This window comes from Xiphias gladius, chromosome 18, assembly GCF_016859285.1.
Source record: "Xiphias gladius isolate SHS-SW01 ecotype Sanya breed wild chromosome 18, ASM1685928v1, whole genome shotgun sequence".
NCBI classification, from domain to species: Eukaryota; Metazoa; Chordata; class Actinopteri; order Istiophoriformes; family Xiphiidae; genus Xiphias; species Xiphias gladius.
Genome location: NC_053417.1, coordinates 21,049,795 through 21,073,040, shown reverse-complemented (window position 1 = coordinate 21,073,040; position 23,246 = coordinate 21,049,795). Strand labels below are relative to the sequence as shown.

General features: G+C 44.3%; 1 protein-coding gene across 3 annotated transcripts in view; it reads right to left on the bottom strand.

Annotated features, from left to right (window-relative positions):
• Nucleotides 1-1,660: 1,660 nt before the first annotated feature.
• Nucleotides 1,661-23,246, bottom strand: part of LOC120803937 (nuclear receptor coactivator 3-like) — a 63,220-nt gene continuing 41,634 nt past the window's right edge. For 2 of the 3 annotated variants that reach the window (XM_040152980.1, XM_040152981.1), the window contains 21 exons: nt 21,975-22,082; nt 20,627-20,787; nt 18,612-18,712; nt 18,336-18,510; nt 16,127-16,309; nt 15,188-15,274; nt 14,889-15,029; nt 14,293-14,440; nt 13,466-13,959; nt 12,231-13,357; nt 11,896-12,028; nt 10,847-11,005; nt 10,360-10,590; nt 9,537-9,642; nt 9,261-9,435; nt 8,609-8,935; nt 7,996-8,094; nt 6,237-6,489; nt 5,716-5,893; nt 5,372-5,576; nt 1,661-4,391 (listed from right to left, as the gene is read on the bottom strand). In XM_040152980.1, the coding sequence (XP_040008914.1) occupies nt 4,380-4,391; nt 5,372-5,576; nt 5,716-5,893; nt 6,237-6,489; nt 7,996-8,094; nt 8,609-8,935; nt 9,261-9,435; nt 9,537-9,642; nt 10,360-10,590; nt 10,847-11,005; nt 11,896-12,028; nt 12,231-13,357; nt 13,466-13,959; nt 14,293-14,440; nt 14,889-15,029; nt 15,188-15,274; nt 16,127-16,309; nt 18,336-18,510; nt 18,612-18,712; nt 20,627-20,787; nt 21,975-22,063 (4,584 nt within the window). In that variant the 5' untranslated portion in view covers nt 22,064-22,082 and the 3' untranslated portion in view covers nt 1,661-4,379. The remainder of the gene's footprint in view (nt 4,392-5,371; nt 5,577-5,715; nt 5,894-6,236; nt 6,490-7,995; nt 8,095-8,608; nt 8,936-9,260; nt 9,436-9,536; nt 9,643-10,359; nt 10,591-10,846; nt 11,006-11,895; nt 12,029-12,230; nt 13,358-13,465; nt 13,960-14,292; nt 14,441-14,888; nt 15,030-15,187; nt 15,275-16,126; nt 16,310-18,335; nt 18,511-18,611; nt 18,713-20,626; nt 20,788-21,974; nt 22,083-23,246) is intronic. The other variant, XM_040152982.1, reaches the window with a different exon arrangement.

Sequence of the window (23,246 nt, the reverse complement as noted above, 5' to 3'; positions counted from 1 at the left end):
GGACCCTCTTGTCTCCTGTCCCGGAAAAAAAAAAAAGGCAAAGTCTTTAAGCTTCGGTGGGCGCGTCCTGTGTGCGCCCACTCCGCGTCTGGTCCAATAGCCGAGCGGTGCGTCTTTTCCATTGGCGCATCCCGCCTCCTGCTCCACCCTGCTGCTCACACACACACACACACGTACACACTCAGGAAACCCCCACATGGCAGCTGAAGTACTTAACTGCCAGTGAAATGTAGATAAAGTTTAATTATTTGAAATCTACTATAGTGAAGAGAAGGAAAGATCAAATGGCACCAAAAATATGCTTCATAAGGAACCGAGTCTGTGAGGATTTATTTGAAAATATGTTTGTCAAGTTCACTGTCTGCACTATTGGTGTGTGCGTGTGTGTATGTGTGTGTGTTGGGGGGGGGGGGCGCGATGACCAAACAATCAGCTGATAGCAAGCCAGTAAAACCACAGAAGAAACTGGAATTTTCGAAAATTCACAGACTTAGTTTGAGCATTTTTATGCTGAGTTCACCAGTTAAAATTAGAAACCAGATGTCTCATTTGTAATTTATGATTTTATGAAAGAATTATTGTGTTTTTACTTATTTATTTCTTTTTACCTTTAACTACAACAACTGCTGTTTTAGGAAAGTAAAACCTTTATCTGAGGGGTTTCTGTAGGTCTGCAGATCCTAGGTCTCACACAGAGTATGGATGACTCGGGGTGCTGCTGTATATTTAGTTATTGAACAGCGTAACAACATTAAATAATATTGAGACGTCTGTACGTAATCCATGGAAATTCATCAGATAGTTGTTGAGATATTTCAGTCTGGACCAAAGTGATGGACAAACATTGCCACCTCTAAAGCCACACTGCTAGTGCGCACAAGTATAACAATGAAATACTTTTTACAAATCAAACACAGCATTAAATTACAACACATTATACCAAAACAAAAGCGAAATAAAAAATTGCATCTTATCTGTATTTGGTACTGGTATATAGTCTGAGGGGTTGAGTCAGCTCGTGAAACCTGGCCGCCAGTCTTTTAAACTGACAGACGCTAATTTTATCACCAGTGACACTCAAGCCTGTAAAGCAAAAGTTATTTAAAGAGTTGGGATGGCCTGGGGGGTGGGAGATCTTTTCATGTGTGTCTAAATCTTTGAGGGAAGGGAAGAAAGTGGGTTGATGAATAACAAAAGCTCACATGGGAGGGAGGTCACCAGTCGTAGGAAACAAGCGGCAGATGAAAGCGAGGCTGCGGACGGCGGCTTGGATGCGGATGCCACTGACAGGAGGCAGTCCGAGGGGAGGCCCTCGTCTTTTTCAGTCCACCTCTGAGGACGTGCCACAGAGATGTCCCTCACACTCTGAATTTCCTCCACATGTCTGCGGCTCCCATCCACATACATGGTGGTGAGCTTGTGGGTTTCTTTAATACTTAGATGAGAAGAACCTCTGCTTGTAACATGCACCTGTGGCTCTCGATAGGCACGGCTGCTGCAGTAAAACACAGTTTCAGCACACTGCATTTGCTTTCTGACAGACTGGACTGTGGCTGCAGTATCTGCAATTGTCGAGTCGTGCACAAAAATCACACCTTGCAAGTGCAAAAACACAGCAGAGACAGTATAATGTTTAAATATAAATTTGTATTTACATCGATATTAACATCAAGAAACAAGGTAAGAAAAAAATGCAATAGTATTTTACATCCTGTAATAATGACTATGTTTCCCAGATGTGTCTTGTCTTTTCTTTAGCTCTGAGTTTCTTTCCTTTAAAGCAAAACACACACATTTTTTTAATATTTGTAGATCAATCTTTCATTTTCTTCATTGAGATTGGGTTAAAAAAAGAACAAAAAAAAAAAAAACAAACTAACAACTTCTAGCTATTATTCTGAGAAATAATGACATCGATCATGAATCCTCCTTTCCAGCTTAGAAAATCTCAGCATTCTCTGGTGAAATAACCGTTTGCAGCACCACTATTCAACTGGCCGTAAGTTCTACAGAAAGGAAGAAACAATCACAAACAAAAACTCAAACCACCTCAGCAGAACCAGACTCATCTCTACTCTACGTCATACGGATGGGGATATAATATATGCAATTAAACATATTTATTCAATGTATATTATAGGTTATGTGCAACAGTAAAAGCACACGTGTACTTGCACGATCTACGTCAGGAACTGTTTCTAAGCACTGCAGATTGACAAACAAAAATCTTTGGATTGAGCATGTTTTCAAAGGTAGATTTCTAAACAAAAGCTTCACAGGAAGTAAAATGAAAACAAAGGCAAACTCAAATGTCAAAAAAAGAAACACAGTCAATTAGGGGATTTAAATGCTTTGCTGTGTTGCTTCAATCAGGATTAAAAATCTGTGAACAAACCAAAAAGACTTACAGACAATTATACAGTGGGACTGCTTCCCAAAGTCTCATATCTGGGGCTGAAGGATCAAATCAGCAAAAGCCAAAGCACAGAAATCTAAGGAGTGAAAAGTCACACATGAGGTTCGGATCAGAAAATATAAACCCCCACATACTGGTAAGACATCCGGGCCCCTAGAAGCCTAACACAATCATGTGTCAACTTTTTTTGTATAGGCATATTTTGTGTTTTTTCTTTTTTTGTCAAAAGAAAAATAATTTATTTTAAAACATTTACTCACTAGCACCTCTTTAGCTAAGACTATGTCCTCAGAAAATAAAGAGAAATTCATGATTTGAAGATCACAAATAAAAAGTGCTTTCTGAGAGAAAGAAAGTGGCAGTATGAAAGAAAATCTACAGGTACTGCTTAGAAAAAGGAGGCCCTTCCTTTCCAACCACTGGTTAAAGTACTGAAAATAAACGCTGACCTACGACGGAATAGGAAAATTACACTTTTAAATATCAAGCCTTACAATCTGTGCAAAAACAGTATGTGACCTACAAAAGCATATATATATTTATATATAGTACATTTGAAGCATATTTACAATTCATATTCATAGACAAAAGGAAAAGAACAGCTCTAAACAAGACATCATGTCTAACACTGCAGTACCGTCGCTTTGAGTAAATGATGCTTCAGCTTTGTCCTCAGAGGAAAACCAGGAGGAAGGATTATTGCTAGAAATCTGCACGCCTACACTGAAATCTAACACTTTCTTTTAGTGTGCACTAATACAGACATCAATTTTATCATTGAGAATCAATTTCATTTCTGCACTTATAGTAACACTGTAAATTGGTGCAAGGTAACCAAAATATCTGCAACATTTGGATTTAAAAATTACCTCTGGAATGATAAAATGACCACGTCGTGAATCTGTATAAATATAAGTGGAGTTTTGAACATTAATCGAAGTCTGTTTGTTTCAAGAGTGATTTTAAAATGACTTAAAAAGTATGAATTTCTCTTGTTGTAATAAATCGGTACACTGTAGAAGAGAGGATAAAATCTGTGCTTACTGCCTTTCTACTGGTTCCCACTTTAGAGCAAAGACCATCACGGTTACCCATTTCCAATCAACAGCCCCCATTTCTCAGAGAGGAAAACTTGGAGAACACACACACAAAAATAAACAGGAAATGTCTGCTGCTATGCATTATTTCTTGGGTAAAGGCCTCTATATTGCCACAATCCTTCTGATGTTGGCCTTTTCTTAAAGTGCAATCAGCCAACAAATAATTCAGTCGTACTTTAGCCCAGCGGCGTCTTCGGAGGACCAAACAATGTGCTACTGCTTAATGACATTCATCTGAGTGTCACAATCCGATGGCTCGTCATCTGGAAACCGTGTTTGCTCTACGTCGCAGAGATCTTCCAGGAGCAGCAGGGAGACGGCAGATTTTAAAAAAATCCCACGGAGTTCGGAGACAAGAGGGGAATCCCACGTTTCAAATCTGAACACAGCTTCATGGTACATTCGACAGTGGAGAGGGTGTCTGCACACGTTTGTCCAAGTCTGTGATCCGCTCAAATGTCTGTCCACCTTCACTGTTTGGTCCAGCGAGCGGTGTGTTTACTGAGGCACACACACCGCTCGTAAAGAGAGGAATATTAAACTACAGTCTACGAGAGGAATCACAGAGCTGTCTGTCTGACAGTCCTCATGTATTTACGTGTGTAAATGAGTCACAGTGTTTCTGATTTTCGTGAACGCTGTGTGCTTTCGTGTATGTACGTAAGACAGTCTGTCTATTTTCCAGACTGCCAGACTGCCATTACTGGCCACGAGTCCGAAAGGAAGCTCACTCCCCTGTCTGGTGGGAGTGCAGCACTACACAAAAGACGCACACCACCTGCTCCTCCACACAGTCCAGTGCTGCAGCCGTGTCCTATCTCTAAATGGAGATCACAGTGAGACAAATGCTTCTGTCACGGTGTTCAGCAGTATTTCTAGATAGCAGGGAGGGAAAGAGACAAACACGTGAGGAAGAGAAGTGCATTAAACATTAATTAAATCTTCTTCCGCTCTCAAAACAGCTACCAGTAACAGACAAGATAGGTTCACATTTTTTCAAGTTTATCCTAAAACAGTACTGACTTGCCCATATGTACATTGAAAGGGTTATTGATCACTATAATTGTTCCTCCTGTCCATGCTGGACGGAAGGAAACCTTTTTTTAAAGCAATTTCAGTTAAGCAATGGGGAACAAAATCCCAAGTCCTTGTTCTGTGCAGAAATGGATTCTAAAGTTAATCTGAAGTTAATTTAAGCTCCAGTCTGAATTAGACAAATACAGTGGGTGTCTCTCAAAGTTTTAGCCTTTTTAGTACAAAAATCAGTCTCTGTGTTGCTACAGACAGTAGCCACGTTTGCATCCAAATGTAGCGCAAATTTTCACAGAATTCCCAGAAAATTTGACAAAAGAAAATGTGGATTAATGTGCGTTTTCAACCACTACCATTATGTGAATATTAGGAGTTGGTTCACTGAGATAAACAGTTGGTGCCACCAATTCCCCAGTCACATGCCATTAAACCATTGCAGAAGAAAAGGGTGCAACAGGATGACATAATTAAAAAGGCGCCAGTAAAACCTAAAACAGTGAATGTGGCATTTATGCTTGTTTCATCTATGTTTGTTTCATCTATTAATTTCTGGAACATTACAGTCTCCTCATCGCTCCACACATTTGATGTTTTTTTTCGACTGCCTATATTTTTCATCTTTTCAGTGGAGCAAAGGCTTCTGGGGACGGTTTAGCCACATGCTACATATACTGTACTTAACAATTTATTCACAGAAATTTCCATTGCACTTTGTTGTATTTTGCTTTTACTACTCAGCCACACATAAAAATGTTTTTTTGGAAATATTTAAATTTTTTTCAAGTATTTTCATCATTTTCACTCTTCTACCCTCTGCACATACCTGATCAGGCCCCATAGGCATGCGTCCCATCACCATTGGGTTCATACCCATCTGTCCTCCCATCTGGCCCATGTGTCCTCCTCCTCCGCTGGCCGGCATGCCCCCGTTCATCATCATGCCTCCATACTGCCCTGGATTCCCCTGTTGCCCAAACTGCTGCTGCCCTGGAGGTCCCTGCTGCCCAAACTGCTGCTGAGGGTATGAACTGAGGAAGAAGATCAACAGGAAGGAGGAAGAGTTCAATGTTACGCATTCAAGAAGAGAAAAACTGAAGCCAAACCTTCTCCATCTCTCTCCTCCCCTGACAGCTAGGTGTAGTGTAGTACATGTGTTTGAAGTCACACCTGTTGCGCCCCATTCCTCCCTGCGACCAGCCTTTCATATCTGCGCCCTGATACATGGGACCACCCTGCGGGTGCTGTTGCATCATGGGGTTTTGAGGCCCCAGGCGGCCTGGCATCATGGCATTAGGAGGACTGCCGGCTGATGGGCCAAACGAGGGGTCTCCTTGCTGTCCAATGCCTGTGGAGATCAATCATCCGGCCTTAGCTCAGTCCTCTCTTTACAGACAATAGGTAACAGATAACTGATACACATGATAAATAAAGATAGATGACGATCCTGTAGCCTGTGAGTATGCTCTGATACTTCTATCTACCACTATATATACTACTATCCCTTCAATAACAATATTGGATCTGACGATGTAAAAACAGAGACAAGAGATATTTACACACACACAACCTTCTGAGAACTTTTTTTTTTTTTTTTTGACAAATCTTCCTTTTTACATTAACCTTGCAGTGCACAGACTCGCCACCAGGGAGCAGCAGTACTCTATTGGGCGCCCAGCTCAGTATCTCACCATAGTTCCCACCATAGCCAAACTGCTGGGGGCCTGGCTGGCCCATGTTTGGCCCTCCCATTGGATTGTCCATGCCACCCGGAGCCGTGACATTTGGAGGGGGGCTGAACCCTCCTGCAGCTGCAGCAGCCGCCGCTGCCGCCTGCTGCTGCTGCTGCTGCTGCATCAGCATCATCATGCGCTGCCTCCTCATCTGCATGGTGACCATCTCCCTGCTGCGCTGAGCCATCATCTGAGCATTGAGGAAGCCCGGCTGCACAAAACGAACCAGAGAGTTTGAGAGGGGTTTACAAGTGACAATATTTTTGGCGTAAGCATATTTTGAGCTTTCATAAAATATATATGTAAGAAATGTATAATAATAAAATGGGTGAGTGATGCGGATACAGTGTGCTTTTATTGAAAATTTCACTGAACTAGAACGGTCAGATAAATTCCCGGAGATGTAACACACTTGAGAGTTGTATCAGTGGCTTTAGTGCAGCCTTTAACCTTTAAACCGTAGCTGGATAATATGATTTTACATCAGAGATGATGGAATTTACACAACTTAAGTCTGAAGATACAATGTCAGCCATGGGCCTCATCCGATATGGAGATGAGTCTGCCAACAGACAAGAGGTTGAAAAGCTTGTCCTCTGGTACAGTCATAACTCGGAACTGATGCTTAAAATTGTTGAGATGATGGTAGACTCCAAGAGGAAGTAACTATATTACTTTAACCTTACTTTGGGTTTCACGTGGCCCAGGGGTAAGACACATAAACTCCCTGTTTCAAATCCAACCATGGATTTCTGTTGCATGTCATTCCCCCCGTCCCTCCGGCTCCTATCTGCATCTTGACTATACAGTATTAATTGAAGGCAAAAAACATGCCCAATAATTATATATAAGTATAATTATGTACATAATGGCTTTATTAATGGTGCATAAATGGTGCTTTGTAGATCAGTTATAAGCCATTCATAAGCTCAGTGTTTGGAAAAAAAAATCCTTCTGGAGGGGAATATTGCTGTTATAAATATTGGTAATCCATTAGTAAATACTTGTGGGTTTCACAGCTTCAAATAAGCCATCAAGTCTGCAGTTATATGTGTTATTAATGTGTGGATTTTGGTCCTGGTTCATCTATTAGAGGGACTTCCTGATGAATTACAGAGCTAAAAAGACAAGTATCTTGCTGGAGGACAAACTAAAACCAGAGGAATTTTACGCAATCTGGAAACTGAAAAGTTGTTCTTATTAATGGTTTATAGCTTTATTACAAATTAGATTTATCAACCATTAATTAAACCTTTTACAAAGGGTGACTTATTAGAAAGTGATACTAAAAGTGGCTTGGAAATGGTCAGGGCTTTGCAGAAGACTCACACCTGGTCCACAACTTATTTGAACTTCTCCCCTCTTACAGGTGCTACAGATCAATTCTTGCCAACGGCCTTCGCAGCCATGAACCCTTTTCTCAGCCATGTGAAGTCTCAGTTTGTGTACAGAAATCTTGTGATTACTGTTAGAATTTTTTTATATCTTGTGTATAACAGCTGTGTCTCTGTTTATCTTTTTTTATGTTTGTATTGGAGCTGCATGTAAGTACACTGAGAGCTACAGACAATTGGAATCAAATTCTTTGTATGTATGTGCATACTAGGCAAACTCAGATGATAATATTAAAGAAATGTCTGACATTTACTCTCCTATTACAGTATCAGTAATCTAGTGATCATTTGTTAGGTATAACCTTAGAGTTTTTGTCATCTACCTGTCCTCCCATGCCGGGCTGCATGCCAGGCCTCATGCCAGGGTTGCCTCCCGGGTTCTCCATCTTCATGCCCATGCCCTGCCGCGTCTGATTCATGAACTGAGGATGGAAAAAGAACTTCAACCGTAAGATGAAGAAGCAAATGTTACTCTGACCCGTCCTACTTCTATAACGTATATTTACAGATATATCTAATACTAACATTGATAATGCACCATTTTTCCAGTGAGAACACAGGAAATCTACTAAATGGACTGTAAATTTTTGTAATAACAGGAAACTAAGCATCAGACATCACTTAAGCTGTAACTCTAGGATGCTAGCCCCAGTTAGGCCCCCATCAATAGCAGGTAAAATATATGTGTTTCCAAGATCCTATTAATCTATTTGTTTGTTTCTAGCTGTTGGAACGTTATAGCGTCACTTTCTCCCAGCTGTAAGCAAGACCTCCACCGATTTAATCTGCATACTGGTACACCTAAATTTCTAAATGTTCCAGTGTGAACACACTACATACTCACATGGTTAGATTACACTTAGTACCATATTGGGAAAACTGGGACACAAGTTTTTTCATGTAAACTGTTGAATCAGTGGCTTCCTGTATTGATACCTGCTGTCCCTGCAGCCTCTGTTGCAGCTGGAGTCTCATGGGCTTGTTGGCACTCATCATCCTCGGTCTCATCATGTTGGCACGGGGGTGCCCCATGCCACCCATTCCACCCATACCAGGGAAACTGCCACCTTGGCCCATCTGTGAGAGCATCGGCCCAAACCCCCCCTGCTGGGCCTGACCCTGCATGGGGTTCCCTCCATAGCCGGACTGCATCGGCATGGCAGTGGGTCCGGGATAGCCCTGTCCATAGAGAGGCTTCTGGTCAAGCACCATGGACGGGTCCTGTCCTGGAAAAGGCTCCAGCTGCTGCTCTGCCCCCTGAGTCTGGAGCAGATAGGACAAGAGGACGAAAAGAGAAGTTTGTCAAACTTCTTCATTTCATTGATTAATTTCCAATTGGTTGGCTCTGTAATTTTCTTTTTCTCAACAGCACAGACGGATCCCTCTGGGCTCATCTATCTCCCTTCAGTGTCAGAATGGTCTAAACAAGGTGAGTCATGACTGAAATATATAATGAAAAGATGAACGTAATGCTCACTTATGAGTCATGGCATGCACATTGATATTTTCTACTTTTACACCACTTCAAGGGATCTAGATGAGGACAGAGATGAGCGTGTTTATCCATCTTTTTTATCTATGATCTTACCTGGCTGACGAGGTCTGGGATGCCCAGGGCTCGGTCTATCTCCTCCAAAGCAATTCCATCTGTGTTATTCAGCAGAGAGTCCAGCTGGTCCAGGAGTGCCCGCTCATCACTCTGACCCTCACTGGTGGTAGGGGGCACCAGTAGATCATCCAAGGTGTTGCCGAACTGCCGTCTACTACACAGAAAAGCTCAACATAAGGTTCAATAAAAACGACTTACTCAGTACACTGTAACTAAGTAGTTATGAATATGGACAATAAGGGATGTTGCACTGACCTATTACCCTCCATACCCATCATAGTATCCGGCCAGGAGGGGGACTGGTTGGGCTGTCCCGGCTGGCTAAAGGGACTCATACCCATGCCCATGTCAGCAGAGCCTCCTAAAGCACAAAGACAATACTAATTTATACACACAGGGAGTGTCTGGGCAGTCAGAAGCTACAGGTTGTGCAGGTAGTATGTAATGGACAGGGACGTACAGTGTGTATTAATTGACATATGTAGTATCATGTCAAATGCCTAACAACTCAAAACTGGTCATCCGAGCGATTCACCAAAGATTAAAAAAAATACGCAATTCAGAGAAGTGTGGTCACGTTTTAAGGCACGCTACCATAGGGTAATGCCGGTCAGTCCACCACTGTGGGCCAGACTGAAATATCTAAAAAACTACCGGATGGATTGCCCTGAAATTTTATACAGACGTTCATGTCTCCCTCAGGATGAATTGGAATCTCTTTGGCAATCCTCAAACTCTTCATCTCGTGCCATCATCAGGTCAGGCTAGTGCTTACCAAATGTTAGCATGCTTACAAGCCTCACTAAGACGATGAACATGATAAACATTTCACCTGCTAAACGTCAGAAGGTTAGCAATCGTTATTGTCAGCTGGTTAGCATGCTGACATTTGCATTTAGCTCAAAGCACTAGTGTGCCTAAATATCGTCTCACAGAACTGTTATCATGGCTATAGACTCTTAGGGTTTTCTACATTTTCACACTTCTACCCACTTTTTGTTACATATTTTCACGTAACTGTGCTTATGATCATTTCTTTAACACCATCAGCATCTGGCAACTAGTACAACAAACATACCCATATCCATGAGCTGTTGCTGCAGCATAGACCTGGTGCCCGGGACGCTGTTGGAGCGACTGACCATGGGTCCTGACATCATGCCCTTGCCATTGTTGTACTCCATGCCTGGGCGCATCATGGACGGGTGTCCTGCTGAGCCCACAGGACTGGCACTAGAGCGGGGCATGCCCCAGTCACCTGACCCCCCCATGGGAGACCTCTGGGGAACCATGCCCCTATTCATTGGTCCTGGTAGAGAAAAAACACCAGATGTGCATGTATCAGTACCATCTAAGTGTGAAAGGAGAGCAGGGTGGCCCAGTCTTGGTCCTCAACATTTACCTTGTCTCAAATCTGTGTTTTAAAAGTTTATAGGTTAAAACAAATTTTCATATAGTCAAGGACCTAAAGTGGGTGATATGTACCCTGATAATGGTGAATGGAGTGAGGCAAAAAAGGGGGAGAGAAAATGTGTTGAAAATAAATGTTGGGCCACAACACACACCCATGTTTCCAGGGTAGCCGTCTGGGCTGCCCATCATGTTCTCCTGCTTGATAAGCATGGGGCGTCTAGCTGCTCCTCCAGGCCCTCCAGGAGGCTTCCCATCCATGGACATAGCCCTCTGGAAGGCCCCCCGAGGTCCCGGACCCATTCCTGGACTCCCTGTTATAAAAAAAAAAAAAAAAAAAAGTATAGATACATTGGTCAACTGCTTTCTGTTTTCCTCAACAGTAGGTAGAAAAATGTCTGTGTTTCATGAAATTAAGAACGTGATATGAAAAAAAAAAAAAAAAAAAAATCTCAGTCCCCTCTGGCATTTTGAAAATATTGAGAGCTTATAAGATACGTATCTATTTTCTTATGGATTCATAAATTGATTAATATTTAAAGACACTTGTCACAGTAACACTACTTTGAAATGTAACTCATTGTGCACTTTTCCACAGATTCCCTTTTAAACACTAGTTAATGAACTCATTCACCTCTTCAGCCTCACCAGTGTGATCTCATGAATCATCATTTATTCAGAGAGTGAGGGCTTGAATTTTTTTCAGGAGAAAACACACTTTTAAACTGCTTTTACCATGGATCTTTGCATATGCATTACAAATCTTTTAATTTTCTAAATGTATTTAATTAAAAAGTGTTATTCCCATGAGAGTGATTATAAGCAGCACTGGAATGTTTTCACTCTGAAGCTGGTGCAGACATTTAGCCACAGTATAGTGTTTGCAACTGACAGCTAACTTTTTTATTGCTATAAGTGCTTTTAAATTTACAGTTATGCTTTTTTGCCACTGTTTTGTCACTGGAACAGTTCGAAATTTTCCAAGGGAGAAACAGAGGTCATTCCAGCTCCAAAAAAGCATTGGCTAAGGAGAGAGGCTGAGAAAATAGTGAGGCTTGTACTTGAAGCAATACTCGGAAAGACAGCACACAATGATGCCAGATGTTGTTTGACTGGCATTTTATATTGATATCATCACAAATGATGTCATAACACCCACCCTGCATGTAACTGTCACTCCTGTCATAGGCTTTGAACCACTTACCCTGCAGGCTGTCGTCAAGGCAACCCTGAGGTTTGGTTCCTGTGTCATTAGCCCCTCCACCTCCGGCCTGATCTGGGTAAAAGTCAGAGCTTGAACCCCTCAGGTCTCCCAGGATAGACTCCAGGTTGTGCAACTGAACATTAAAAGTAACCCAAATTAGTCACTGTGTAAACTTTCTATGAAGAGTCACATTCATCCAGATCATAGGTAGTAAGGCCAAGCCAAGACCAAACTGTTTAGTTGCTTTTGACATAACATGTCTAAATGGCTAAATGAAAATAACAATATTATAGTTGCAGTTATCCAATTATTAATTAACCAAGAGGCAATCTTACATCATCAGGTGGTTCTGACTTGATCTTGCTCTCAGGATGCTCGGGTGCAGGGCCAGGCCCAGATCCAGGGCCGTTTCGTGGAGGGCCGCCAGCGGCCCCTGGAGGTCCCTTTCCTTCTAGCTCTTCGAGTTTGGGCTTGACATCCACTGGCTCTTTGGAATCATCCTTATTGAGGAGGTAGTGGAGGAGGGCGTGGGTCTTCTCTTTCTTGGGGCTATGTTGCTCTTGCTTAGGCTCCGTGATCAACCCAGGCCCAGTCCCAGCCCCTGATCCTCCTGTCCCAACCTCACCGCCCTCCTGGCTCCCAAGTGACACTTTTCCCGTAGCCTCGGCTGTGATTTTAGCTACTTCATCCGGGGTATTACCATTTTGAAGAAGCTTGTGGAGGATCTTGTGCTTCTCTTGCAGTGATCCTGTGTAGTGGGCTGACGATATCGATGTTGACACTCCCCCTGGCCCGCTCGCCTGGCCTGGATTAGCATTGGCTGAAGAAGAGGAGGAGACCCCAGTGGACGAAGGGCTAGTCATGCCTCCAGCGGAGTCCTTACTGTCTGATCCGGCAGGAGTACTGCTACTGGTTGGTGGGGGTAGTACAGGGGGACCTGTTGGCCCGCTGCCACCTATTCCCAGCTCCTCAGTTGGGGAAGTCAGCAACTGCAGTAACTTCTTATGCCCCTTACTGTCTGGCACCCTTCGAGGGGGTTCGGCGCTTGCCACCCCTGCCTCATTGCTCCCCTCTCCAGACTCTTTAGTCGCTGTAGCTGCCTGGCTGTCTGGTCGGTCTCCAGAACTCTCAGCCTGAGGATGCTGATGATGGTGGTGATGATGCATGGGGTGGTGATGGTCACCAGGCCCAGGCCCAGGCCCTAAGCCTCCTGCTGGGCTTTTGGAGCCATCTTGGCCTGGTTTGGCAGGCTGGCTGGGCTGAGAGGAAGAGGAGGAGGAGTGGATGCTGGGAGAGCTGTCTGGTTTGTGGGCTGGTGAGGGGGATGTTAGGGTGGAGGGGAGGGAGCTCCCTACTCCTTCACTGATGGCTTGTAGGGCGTTTAGGGAGCTGCTGGAGAAGGTGGTAGTGCTCCCTCCACTTCCTCCCCCACTGCCGATGCCACTCATAGGAGAGTGTATGCCTGCAACAGAAACAAAACTCATAATACCAGAGGAATATAATCTAACAAATAAGCGATTCAAATCATAAATTATATTGCTGCTAAATTTCTGGACTCTGTACAACTTACCTCCGGGTGAGAACTGGTTGGCACCCATTTTTGGGCTCCCTCTGTTCCGGGGTGACATCAGGAGTCCCTGCTGCGGGCCACCCATTCTGGGGCTCCCCGAAGGGCTGTTCATGCCACTGAGCCCAAACCCACCACTGCTCTGAAACGGGGGCTGCTGTGGGTGCTGCGGCATGCTTTGGCCTGGGTGATTCATGTGCCCCACCTGATTCATCTGCCCCATCTGATTCATCTGCATCATGCGATTGCCCATGCCTCCGCCTCCACTTCCTCCTCCACCATACATAGAGCTGCCTCCCATTGGACCCATGTGACCCATGTGGCCCTGCTCATTCATGCTGAAGCCCCTGTTCATGCTGCCCATGCCCCCCATTCCCATCCCCCCACTGGTGTTCATGTTCATTTGGGCATTTGGGTTGGGGCCTCCCATGCCCTGTTGTCTCATAGTATTCGGCATCATGCTCGCACCCTGAGCAGAGCGGTAACCGTTTGGTTCTCTGTGTGGAAGGAGAGGGAAAACAAACACGAGGCTTGAAAAACGTAAACACCTTGAGAAACTGTATCCCCCAACAGTAACTGCTCTCAGACTTTAGAGGCTTAACATACTGTAAATGAAACTAAAATAGCATTTCCTGTGTGGAGTCTTCTCACTGTTCACAGGACACCAGTGTACAAAAGCTCCTTCAGGTACTACTTCAGCTATTTGTGTGGCATGAATGCCTTGAGTGCCTCGCATAGATATGCTAGAAGTATTTTTTTTTTTTTTTGTCAATACAATAAATGGTACATCCTTCCCGGTGTTTGAATGGAACATGTGTATTTTCACTCACCTCTGTAGTAGGTGAGTGGAGATGAAGCCTTGCGGCTCGTTGCTCATGGGGTGACGGTAGAGCTTGCTCTTGGTCTGGGCTGTGACTGGAGTGCCGTCGGACAGAGAGAAGCGGTACAGGGGCGTCTCAGCGTGACCCTGCAGAAAGGCTGTGCAGACGGATAAAACAACAGATTAACACCACGAACCACCTATCTGATAACAAAGGTCATCAATCATTGCCTTTATGCTGGAACCAACTCTGTGATTACAATGAGGATCAATGGTTTAGTGCTCACACATTCCTATTCATGAAATCAATACTGATACACTAATGCATAGATGCATGTCTATATATTTAATCAGCAGGTCTCATTGAGAGTTTCTTTCGGAAGGAAGGCCTGGTCGAGATAGGTAGCAACAAAAACAAATAATTTCAGTTAGATAATAAACTTTTCATAGCTGTAAGTATAGCACTGTAAGAAGATAATTACACAGCTAAATAAATACCGCGACATCCTGATGCTTTTGCCTCGAGCTCTTTCACTGCGGGTTGAACGGCTCTTAACAAGGTGAATTCACTGATTCTAGACATGTGTGTGCTCACGTGTGACCCACCCTCATGGTAGTGGCGTTTGTGTGACCACGGCTGCCCATCACTGTGCTGCAGGAACATCTGAATGCAACGCCTCAACAAATCCTCCCACCCTGGACGCATTGACGCTCGCAGAGAGTTCTGGTCAATCTGGATCAGTTTACCTGCCAGTGAGAACAGAAGGAGGGCAGAGGTGGAGGGAAAAACACAAGCAGACGCAAGAAGGATGAGTCAAACCTGTTCACAGATAAAAAAATAACATCATGGCCTGTTTGAGTTTCTGTGTTTGTTTAGTGAGCATTAAGGGTATGCAGTGTCTCACCTGAGAGCTCATGCCGGGTATTGAAACTCTCCGTTCTCTCCATAGCTGTCACCCTACGGGCCACACAGATCATACATGACTGCAGGTCTGCGGGTGAGAGGAGAGGAGTTTCAGTAATGTTTCATGATCACTGCAGGTACTTAAGGCTCATTGTTTTAGGTTTTCACTGAAAAAAGGTGCGTGTAATCAAAATGTACAGTCCCATATCATAGGAAAAGCTGTGCCGACAGTAGTCCTATGACAGAAATATTCTTTTTTTGTCACATGTAGTGTATTGATTCTTTTTTGTCAGTGTGTGGGTAACTTTGCTATGATATTAAACCAATTTTACCCAGACTTCCTTGTGTCCATGCATCCAAAGCATCCTTCTTCCATAATAAAACATATTTTACATTTGCAATGCGCATAACTAAGAAAATATTACGAAGTTATGGAAAGTGAGGAGAAAAATGTCGATGGTGTCTGATATGGTTTTTCCACAATAAAGTTTACTACATTGTTAAAAATTCTTAAAATTATATTTACTTTTTATGTCAAACTGAAAAATCCAAGATGTATAAATATGCATAAATTTTTCAATTCAAATGTTGCTTGACACAAGATATCTCCTACTTCCACCTCAGGTGTTAAAAATCACACTTGTGTAAATTGCAGACTGGATTATAACTGACTTCCAGATTAGCTGTGATGTCACAAAATCACGCTCATACATGTGAGTGTAAGTGTAGTTAATCTTGAGCAGTCAGAGAGAAACTTTTCGCCTTTAGCTGATGAATTTTAAACCAGCCATCTAGTGCCAAACTCTGCACATAGATCATTCTGCACAGTGAAGTTCAAAAGATCCAAGCGAAACAACAATAAACAAAACACATTTTACACTGGAGAGAAAAAAAGAGCCAAAATTAAAGTGTGTAAATGTGTCTGACAATGCCGGTGTACCTTCCCCCTCCTCAATCATGGCCTTGGGCTGGGTAAGAGCAAAACACTGCATGGTCTCGTAGCGTGGCCCAGCTGGCCCCTCGTCCATGGGGCCGTGGACGTGGCCAAACTTGACCAGCATCCGGCAAGTGAAGGTGTGACTCTTCTGTCGGGCCGCCTCGCTTCCCCACGACACCCCATTTACTAAAAAGAAACACAAACACAAACAAACACATTATGCTGACAGAGCCTCCGCTTGGGAGTAAAATGGAATGAGCATGAAACTTCTGAGACTGAAAAACCACATGAAACTATGAATGGATTGCCTGTAATCAAAAATCACAAACAGCTCACCCTTTATCCTGCCATGGATCTGAACACACACACACACACACACACACACACACACACACACACACACACACACACACAAGACAACAAACAAAACAAACAAACCAAACCACACTGCAACATTAATTTTCCCTCTTAAATTGAGTAGCAGAAGCCTCTCCTGCTGTTCGGATTCCTGGCTAAATGGACCATAGGATTAATGTAGCCAAGGTGTCGATTTCCAATATCTCTACTTCTCAGTCTGCTCTGCAGCGGGCAGGGGCCAGGGACACTCAGCCATCTATCCTCATTTAGACCCTGACTCCTCATCACGGCACATACACACACACGCACGCACGCGCGCACACGCATGCACGCACGCATTTAGACGAGGGTCACCTTCACAGGGGAGAGGGAGGAAGAGGAAAAAAGGAGAGGCAAAACTTCAGAGAGACATCCAGCTGTCCTCAAAGGTCTGTGTGAAGCCTTATCAGGGCCTTGAGTTGGCTGGAGGTTTCTGTCTGGCAGGTGCAGGGAGGATACAAGAGAGAACCCAGGAGAGCGAGACATGTCGAGGGGGTAGGATGGTCGAGGTGGGGAGGGGCTAACTGATAGTGAGAGGTGATTTAAAAAGGCCTTGGCTTTCTCTCCCTGACAGAGAAAATGCAGCACTGTCTCTGGGGCTGACATCTCCCCTCAGACACAATTAGCTGAGAGTGAGGCAAGACAGAGGGGTCAAAAAACACACTGGCCAACAACAAAAGCTCACTCCATGTTTTGTGCAAGAGTGTGTGCCTGTTTTTGTGACTGTATGTGTGTGTCATGGGTGCTTGTGTGTGTGTGTGTGTATTTAACTGTAGCTGGCGTGGTCAGCGGTCATCCCACAGGAATGTGCAGAGCGAGCGTATTTCATTCATGGGTCCAAAAGATAATGAAGGGGCAGAGCAGCGGAGCGAGACACAATGAGGGGTGGGAGAGCAGAGAGAAGCAGGTTGAGAAACAGACAAGCACAATATTCATCTTAGTAGGCAGCCATATTAAGTATGAATGAAGCTGAGAAAGAGTCAGTTGAGAGAGGCACAAGGGACGCTCGGAGGAAAAGTAGATAAAAGATGAGTCTTAAAAGATAAAGAGAGTAAATGAATAAAGGAGCGTGCAGGGGGAAGAGGAGAAATAAGTGAGAGAACGTGTCAATGACATGTCGGAGCCGCCGCTGCTTAGGAACATTACTGCAGAGTTAATCAAGTAGCAGGTTCAGTCGAGCACACATATCCATAATTAATCAGCTTTATAAATAGTGCTCTGTTCACATGCTCATGGTTTTAAACAGACACACACACACACAAAAAATGCAATCCCATTACTGACATTGGCATGTAAATGTACACAATAAAACATACATACATATGCACATGCACACAACACACAGTGAATTAAGTAGAGGAAAGTGTGGAGGTGCATTATTCAGCAGTAAGTACTTTCCAGATGGCTGCCATGGGATGTGAATAGAGCTCAGGCCTGTTTTACACTGTCTGGACCACTGAGTGTGACTGACAGCTGCGCTACGCTCTGGCTGCTTAGCACCGAGTGGGTGGGTGCTTCTGTGCACATGAGTGTTTTGTCAGGTGTGTGTGTCTTTCTGAGAAGCTCTCATGCACATGAACAGGCTTCCCAGGAGCTCCTCATTATAATGAGAGAAGGAGTAAAGAACGGAGGAGCATGAATAAATAGCTGAGTGAGTTTACGTTGACGTGCATGCGGAGTTGTTGTAACCCCTCAAAGTTTGTTTTATACCTTGGCCCTGTGGAAGATGTCAAGTAGGGTTTTCTTATGAGCAGATGTAGAGCTTCCCTGTGAGTGTGTTTATGTGTGTAAGTGTGTGTGTGTGTGTGTCTCTCACTGTTGGTCTTGGGCAGGTTCTTATGAAACTCCTCCCTGTCGTCCTCGTGGAGAATGTTGTACACGCTGGTGTTGATGAGCTCCTCCTGTTTGTACTGCAGGTACTGCGTCACGTTATCTGACACAAACACGATGCTGCCCTCCCGGTTCACCACAAACAGGAATCCGTCCAGCGCCTGAGAGGAGCACAGCGACAGGAAGTCACCACCGGCCAGTTAGCCTATTTAAACCTTGAATAAATATCGTCCGGTCGAGCGGGGAGGAGAACCGGACTCACCTGCAGCAGGAGCGGCCCCAGGTGGTCCTTGTCGATGACCCCCTGACCTGTTGAGGACACGTCTGATTTCTGAACGTCGTCATCGTTGGATGAAGCTTTTCCTAGGAAAGGAAAGGGATGGCAAAGAGAGAAAATGTGTTACAAAAAAAGCACAAAAAGCCACTTCAAGCCTAGTTGCCTACAAAGAGGCAGAAAAAAAGAGCAAAGTAAAAGCGCAAGGTGAGAGCAACGATACCTGAAACCAGAGGAAACAGCCAGTCATTCACTACTCTAGCTGCACCAGCAGGGGGCAGCGTTTCTCAATCTTCACTTTTTTTTCTTTTCTCTTTTTTTTTTTTGGACTTAAAACTAAAGGTGAGGAGGGAGACGGATGGAGGCAGGTTTCTCTGAGGAGCCCGTCAGGAGGAGTAGAGGGCTGGGTGTATGTGGAGCAGGTAGCAGCCGTCTTCATGCTTTATATTCAGTGTCAGACTCTGAGGGACTGTCTGGTAGGCTGGGGCTGAGAGAGAGAAAGAGAGAGAGAGCGCGGGAAAGAGCTGGAGAGGCTCTCGAAGCTGTAATGGTGCAGGAGCAGGAGCTGAGGCACCTGAATTAATGGAGGGGCTGAGGCTGACAGAGGGAAAGAAAGACTGATAAAGAGAGAGAGACACTAAAGACCGGGGCTGATACAGAGTGATGTGGACGGAGATGATGCTGAGAGAAAACGGCTGGTGTTTGGGCTGTTGTATTAATACAGGGCTTGATCTGAGAAAGAGGCGGGGGCTGCATGGCTACAGGAATCATTCTATCTGATTAGCTCCCAAGGGGCACAGATACCCACACAAAGAAAAAAAAAAAAAAAAAAAAAAAAGCTATTGCTGCCTACAGCCGGGCTCTGTGAAGTTAGGTAGAGAAGGACTGAACGATATAGAGAGGAAAAGGAAAGAGAATGAGACATAAACAGAGTGTGAGAGAGACAGAAAGAGAGAGGCTGCGCTCCATCAGTTAACTCAATATCTTAAGATGCTGGGGGCAAACCTGAAGATGCTGCAACTCATTGTGCTGCAATACAGATGAGACATGAGGGGAAAAATCAGGGAAGCAGAGGCGGAGGAGAATGCAAGAGCAGTGTACATTAAATACAAGTGAGATGAAGACCAGGAAAGATTGTAGAGAAACAAACACAAATGAAGACTGGCAGAAAGCACAACTCAAAGTGAGAAGAGGAGAAGAGGAACAGGTAGGAAGCAAGAGAAGAGTCTAAACACCCATGTCATTATGTCTTCACTTCCTGTAACTATGGCAACCTGTCAGCAGCCAATCGAGGCCAGCTGTTGCCTCTTCCCCTTCCTGTCGAGGTGGCAGACACTGACTGAGCTGAGCAGAAACAGAAGAACAAAATTCACCACTGGCTCTCCCCCCCAATCTCCAGATATTCACCTTGAACGGAGAAATTTAAACTGACACAAGTCTGGATGTGAGGGTTAAAAATGTCCGTTCTGCACTGACGGTGCATCTGCAAAGCAAATGTCTCAGCCTGCAGCTTCTTAAATTGTTTGCTGCAGAAATGACCACTGCATAATGGAGACAGAACTATGACAACAGCAGCTGTAACAGAACTAATAATTTGGCAGTTCAGCAGAATGGATGGGCATGTGATTACCTGCAAACGTCCAATTAAACAGCCCCTGGCGAGGCCAGCACACAGCTGTGCATGCTCATGACAAACACACACACGCAGACACACACACACACACACACACCAATGACAGGTTCACAAAGCATTGCCAAATGTTTCCTCCCAAACATAAACAGTTGAGGCTGTGAAATTTGCGGGAGACGAATGACTGATTCGTCCTTGCACCTGAGCTCGGGGGCATGTGTGTGTGTTTGCGTGGGTGCGTGTGTGTGTGTGTGTGTGTGCGCGTGTGCCTGTGCCTGTCTGTCTTTTAACCCCAAGCTCTCTCTTCCCACTCTCTCTCCCCTCAACGCCTTACCCTACGTTTCCCACACACATTTTTCAACAGTCCACTCACCCTGCTCTTTGATCTGGCGGATCTGGCGCACTGTCTCTTTGAGGATGGCACATTTGTCTGGTTTGACGTTGAAACTGTCGATGTCGCTGAGGTTGGCAGAGATCAGCTCTGCCAGCTCCTCTATGTATTTGCTCTCCTGCTCCCGACGCTTCCTCTCACACCTGCAGGGGCCAACGTGCAGAGATTAAAGCTAAGCTAATGGTACTCCACTCTTTTCAAATTGTCAGTGCAGTTTTGTTTTTTTTTGAAAACAATGCAGAGTGGCTACGAAGTAGACAGAAAGTTGTTCATATGAAAAATCATGGCAACTTATTGCTCCTCTGGCTCAATGGACGACCAAAAATGCCCAGTAGAAAAGTCGGCAGTGGTTTTTAATGTGGCTGGAGCATATTACGGCATGACAGTATTTTTAAAAGCGCCTTAGAGTAATTTGCTGATAGTGGTAACTGAACATTACAGAAACAAGCTTGCTGTATTATGCATCTTAAAGGAACAGTTAGACATTTTGGAAAATACACATAATTGCTTTCTTGCTGAGAGTTAGATGAGAAGATCGATATGACTCTCAAATCTGTGCCCTAAATATGAAGGTACAACCAGGACATGATTAGCTTAGCTTAACTGAAAGACTGAGAGCATTGGGAAAAAAGCTTGACTGGTGATGACTTATGGTTTTTGTGGGAGTTACACATTAGACAATTTCTTGGCTAGGTGCAGTGTCTTGCAGGAGTCTCCTACCAAGTCATTATTCTACTTCGATTATCTGTAAAGTTTAAACAGTTTTTAATTAGTGAGCTTTAAAAATGCTGGTAGGTGGATTTTTTTTTTTTAAACTTTGGACAGAGCTAGCTGTTTTCAGTCATTATGCTAAGCTAACCGGCTGCTGGCGCTAGCTTTATATTTAGTGTTTCGACATGAGTGCGGTATCAATACTCTCATCTTACTTTTGCCAAAGTGAATATGTGTGTATTTCCCCAAATGTAGAACATTTTCTAAATTACCGTAGATACTTTCTTTGCTGTTTTGCATATTATGAGGCCATTCATGTTGTCTATATATTATTTCCATTTCAATCCCACTTTTTTTTGACCCGACTGGGATCGAAATGTTGTCTACTGAAATGAATTTGTGGTTCGGAGTCAGTGTGCAAATCATGAAATTCATCTTAAAAAGTGCTTTCTCTACCAAATCTGCATACAAAATCTTAGATTTTTGCAAACAGTTTGGTTCTTACTCATCACAGCATACATTAACAAAAGGAGCCACATGGACGGGGCTACAGAAACCACTGACCCAGTAGCCCACTTTCCTGCATATCCCCTCTCTTGTGCTTATCAGACACACTTACCCCAGACCAGGCGTGTCGCAAGTGGAGAGCTTGCGTTTCCGGTTTTCTGAGCTCAGAGGCTCCATGGAGTTCTCCCCCAATCCACTCATCGTGTACACATATCAGCACCTGAGAGGAAGGAGCACACACACATATACAGGTGTGAATAAGGCTTTAATACATGCAGAGAGGGGATTATATAGCCCCTTTTAGCGTTTTAGCGGTTATAGGTAATTGTGAAGTGAAGAAGACATGGTACTCTTCCTTTTGATCTCAGTAAAAATAACCAATACAAAGGCAGATGTAAAGTGGATACAGTGCAAAACACTACACAGCAGGGTAAAATATGCTTACATCACACAAATCATATTCTCCTGGCAGACTCTGACGAACATAAACATGTCTCGTCGGCCTCCTCCTCCTCTTCTTTGGAGAAAATGAGCGTAAGCATGTGAGGTTGTGCTTTTTTAGTTCGTGTGGGCCTGTGCATGTATGAGTTCATTAGCTCATATGGTACATCCACACACACACACACACACACACATCTACACACAGGATTAGCAGTGTCTCTGATGATAAGCCACGGTGCACAAGTAACCCCGTTAGACAGCCGTCTGTCTCCTATAATGCATCACATTTCGGCTCCAGGAAGTGAGCTGATAAAGGTTGTGTGGAAGAGAGGCAGATGGGACGAAAGGAGGTGAAGAGGAGGAGGAAGAGGAGGAGGAAGAGCAGGGAATAGAGGGAAGGAACGGAAAGAATAAGGTAGGGAGGGAGAAGCCGGTGTTGTGAAGTGAGCTCTGATTGGTCACTTTCTTTGCTACAGTGACAGCAGCTGACACTGGGGAAAGGTAGGAGGGAGGGAGGGAAAAGAGGATGGAGGGAGGGAAGGAAGAGAGGAAAGTAAATGACGGGGAGAGGGAGCACAAAAATAGTGGGAGACAGAGGATATAAAGAGAAAATGTAGAGGGAGAAAAAATACCGAAGGGGGGAATCAGAGCGAAAAGAGGCGGAGGCAGTAGGAGGGAGCGAGCCAAGAGAAAGTAAGATAAAGGCATGTCAAAGAAAGACAGGAGGGAAGGGGAACAGGTGAGAGAAGGAGGAATTAGATGAGATGTAAAATTCAGACTGTCTGGTGTGCGTTTTGAATGCATGTGTGGCACACAGAGTGGGCTGAAAGCCTCCAGTACCCCTCTTAACCTTCACAGCCAGAGCAGCTTTTTCATTCCATTGATTACATGGTTATCCTCTGACCAGAGCACTGCCTCTCCTGCATAGCAAATCAGGCCAACA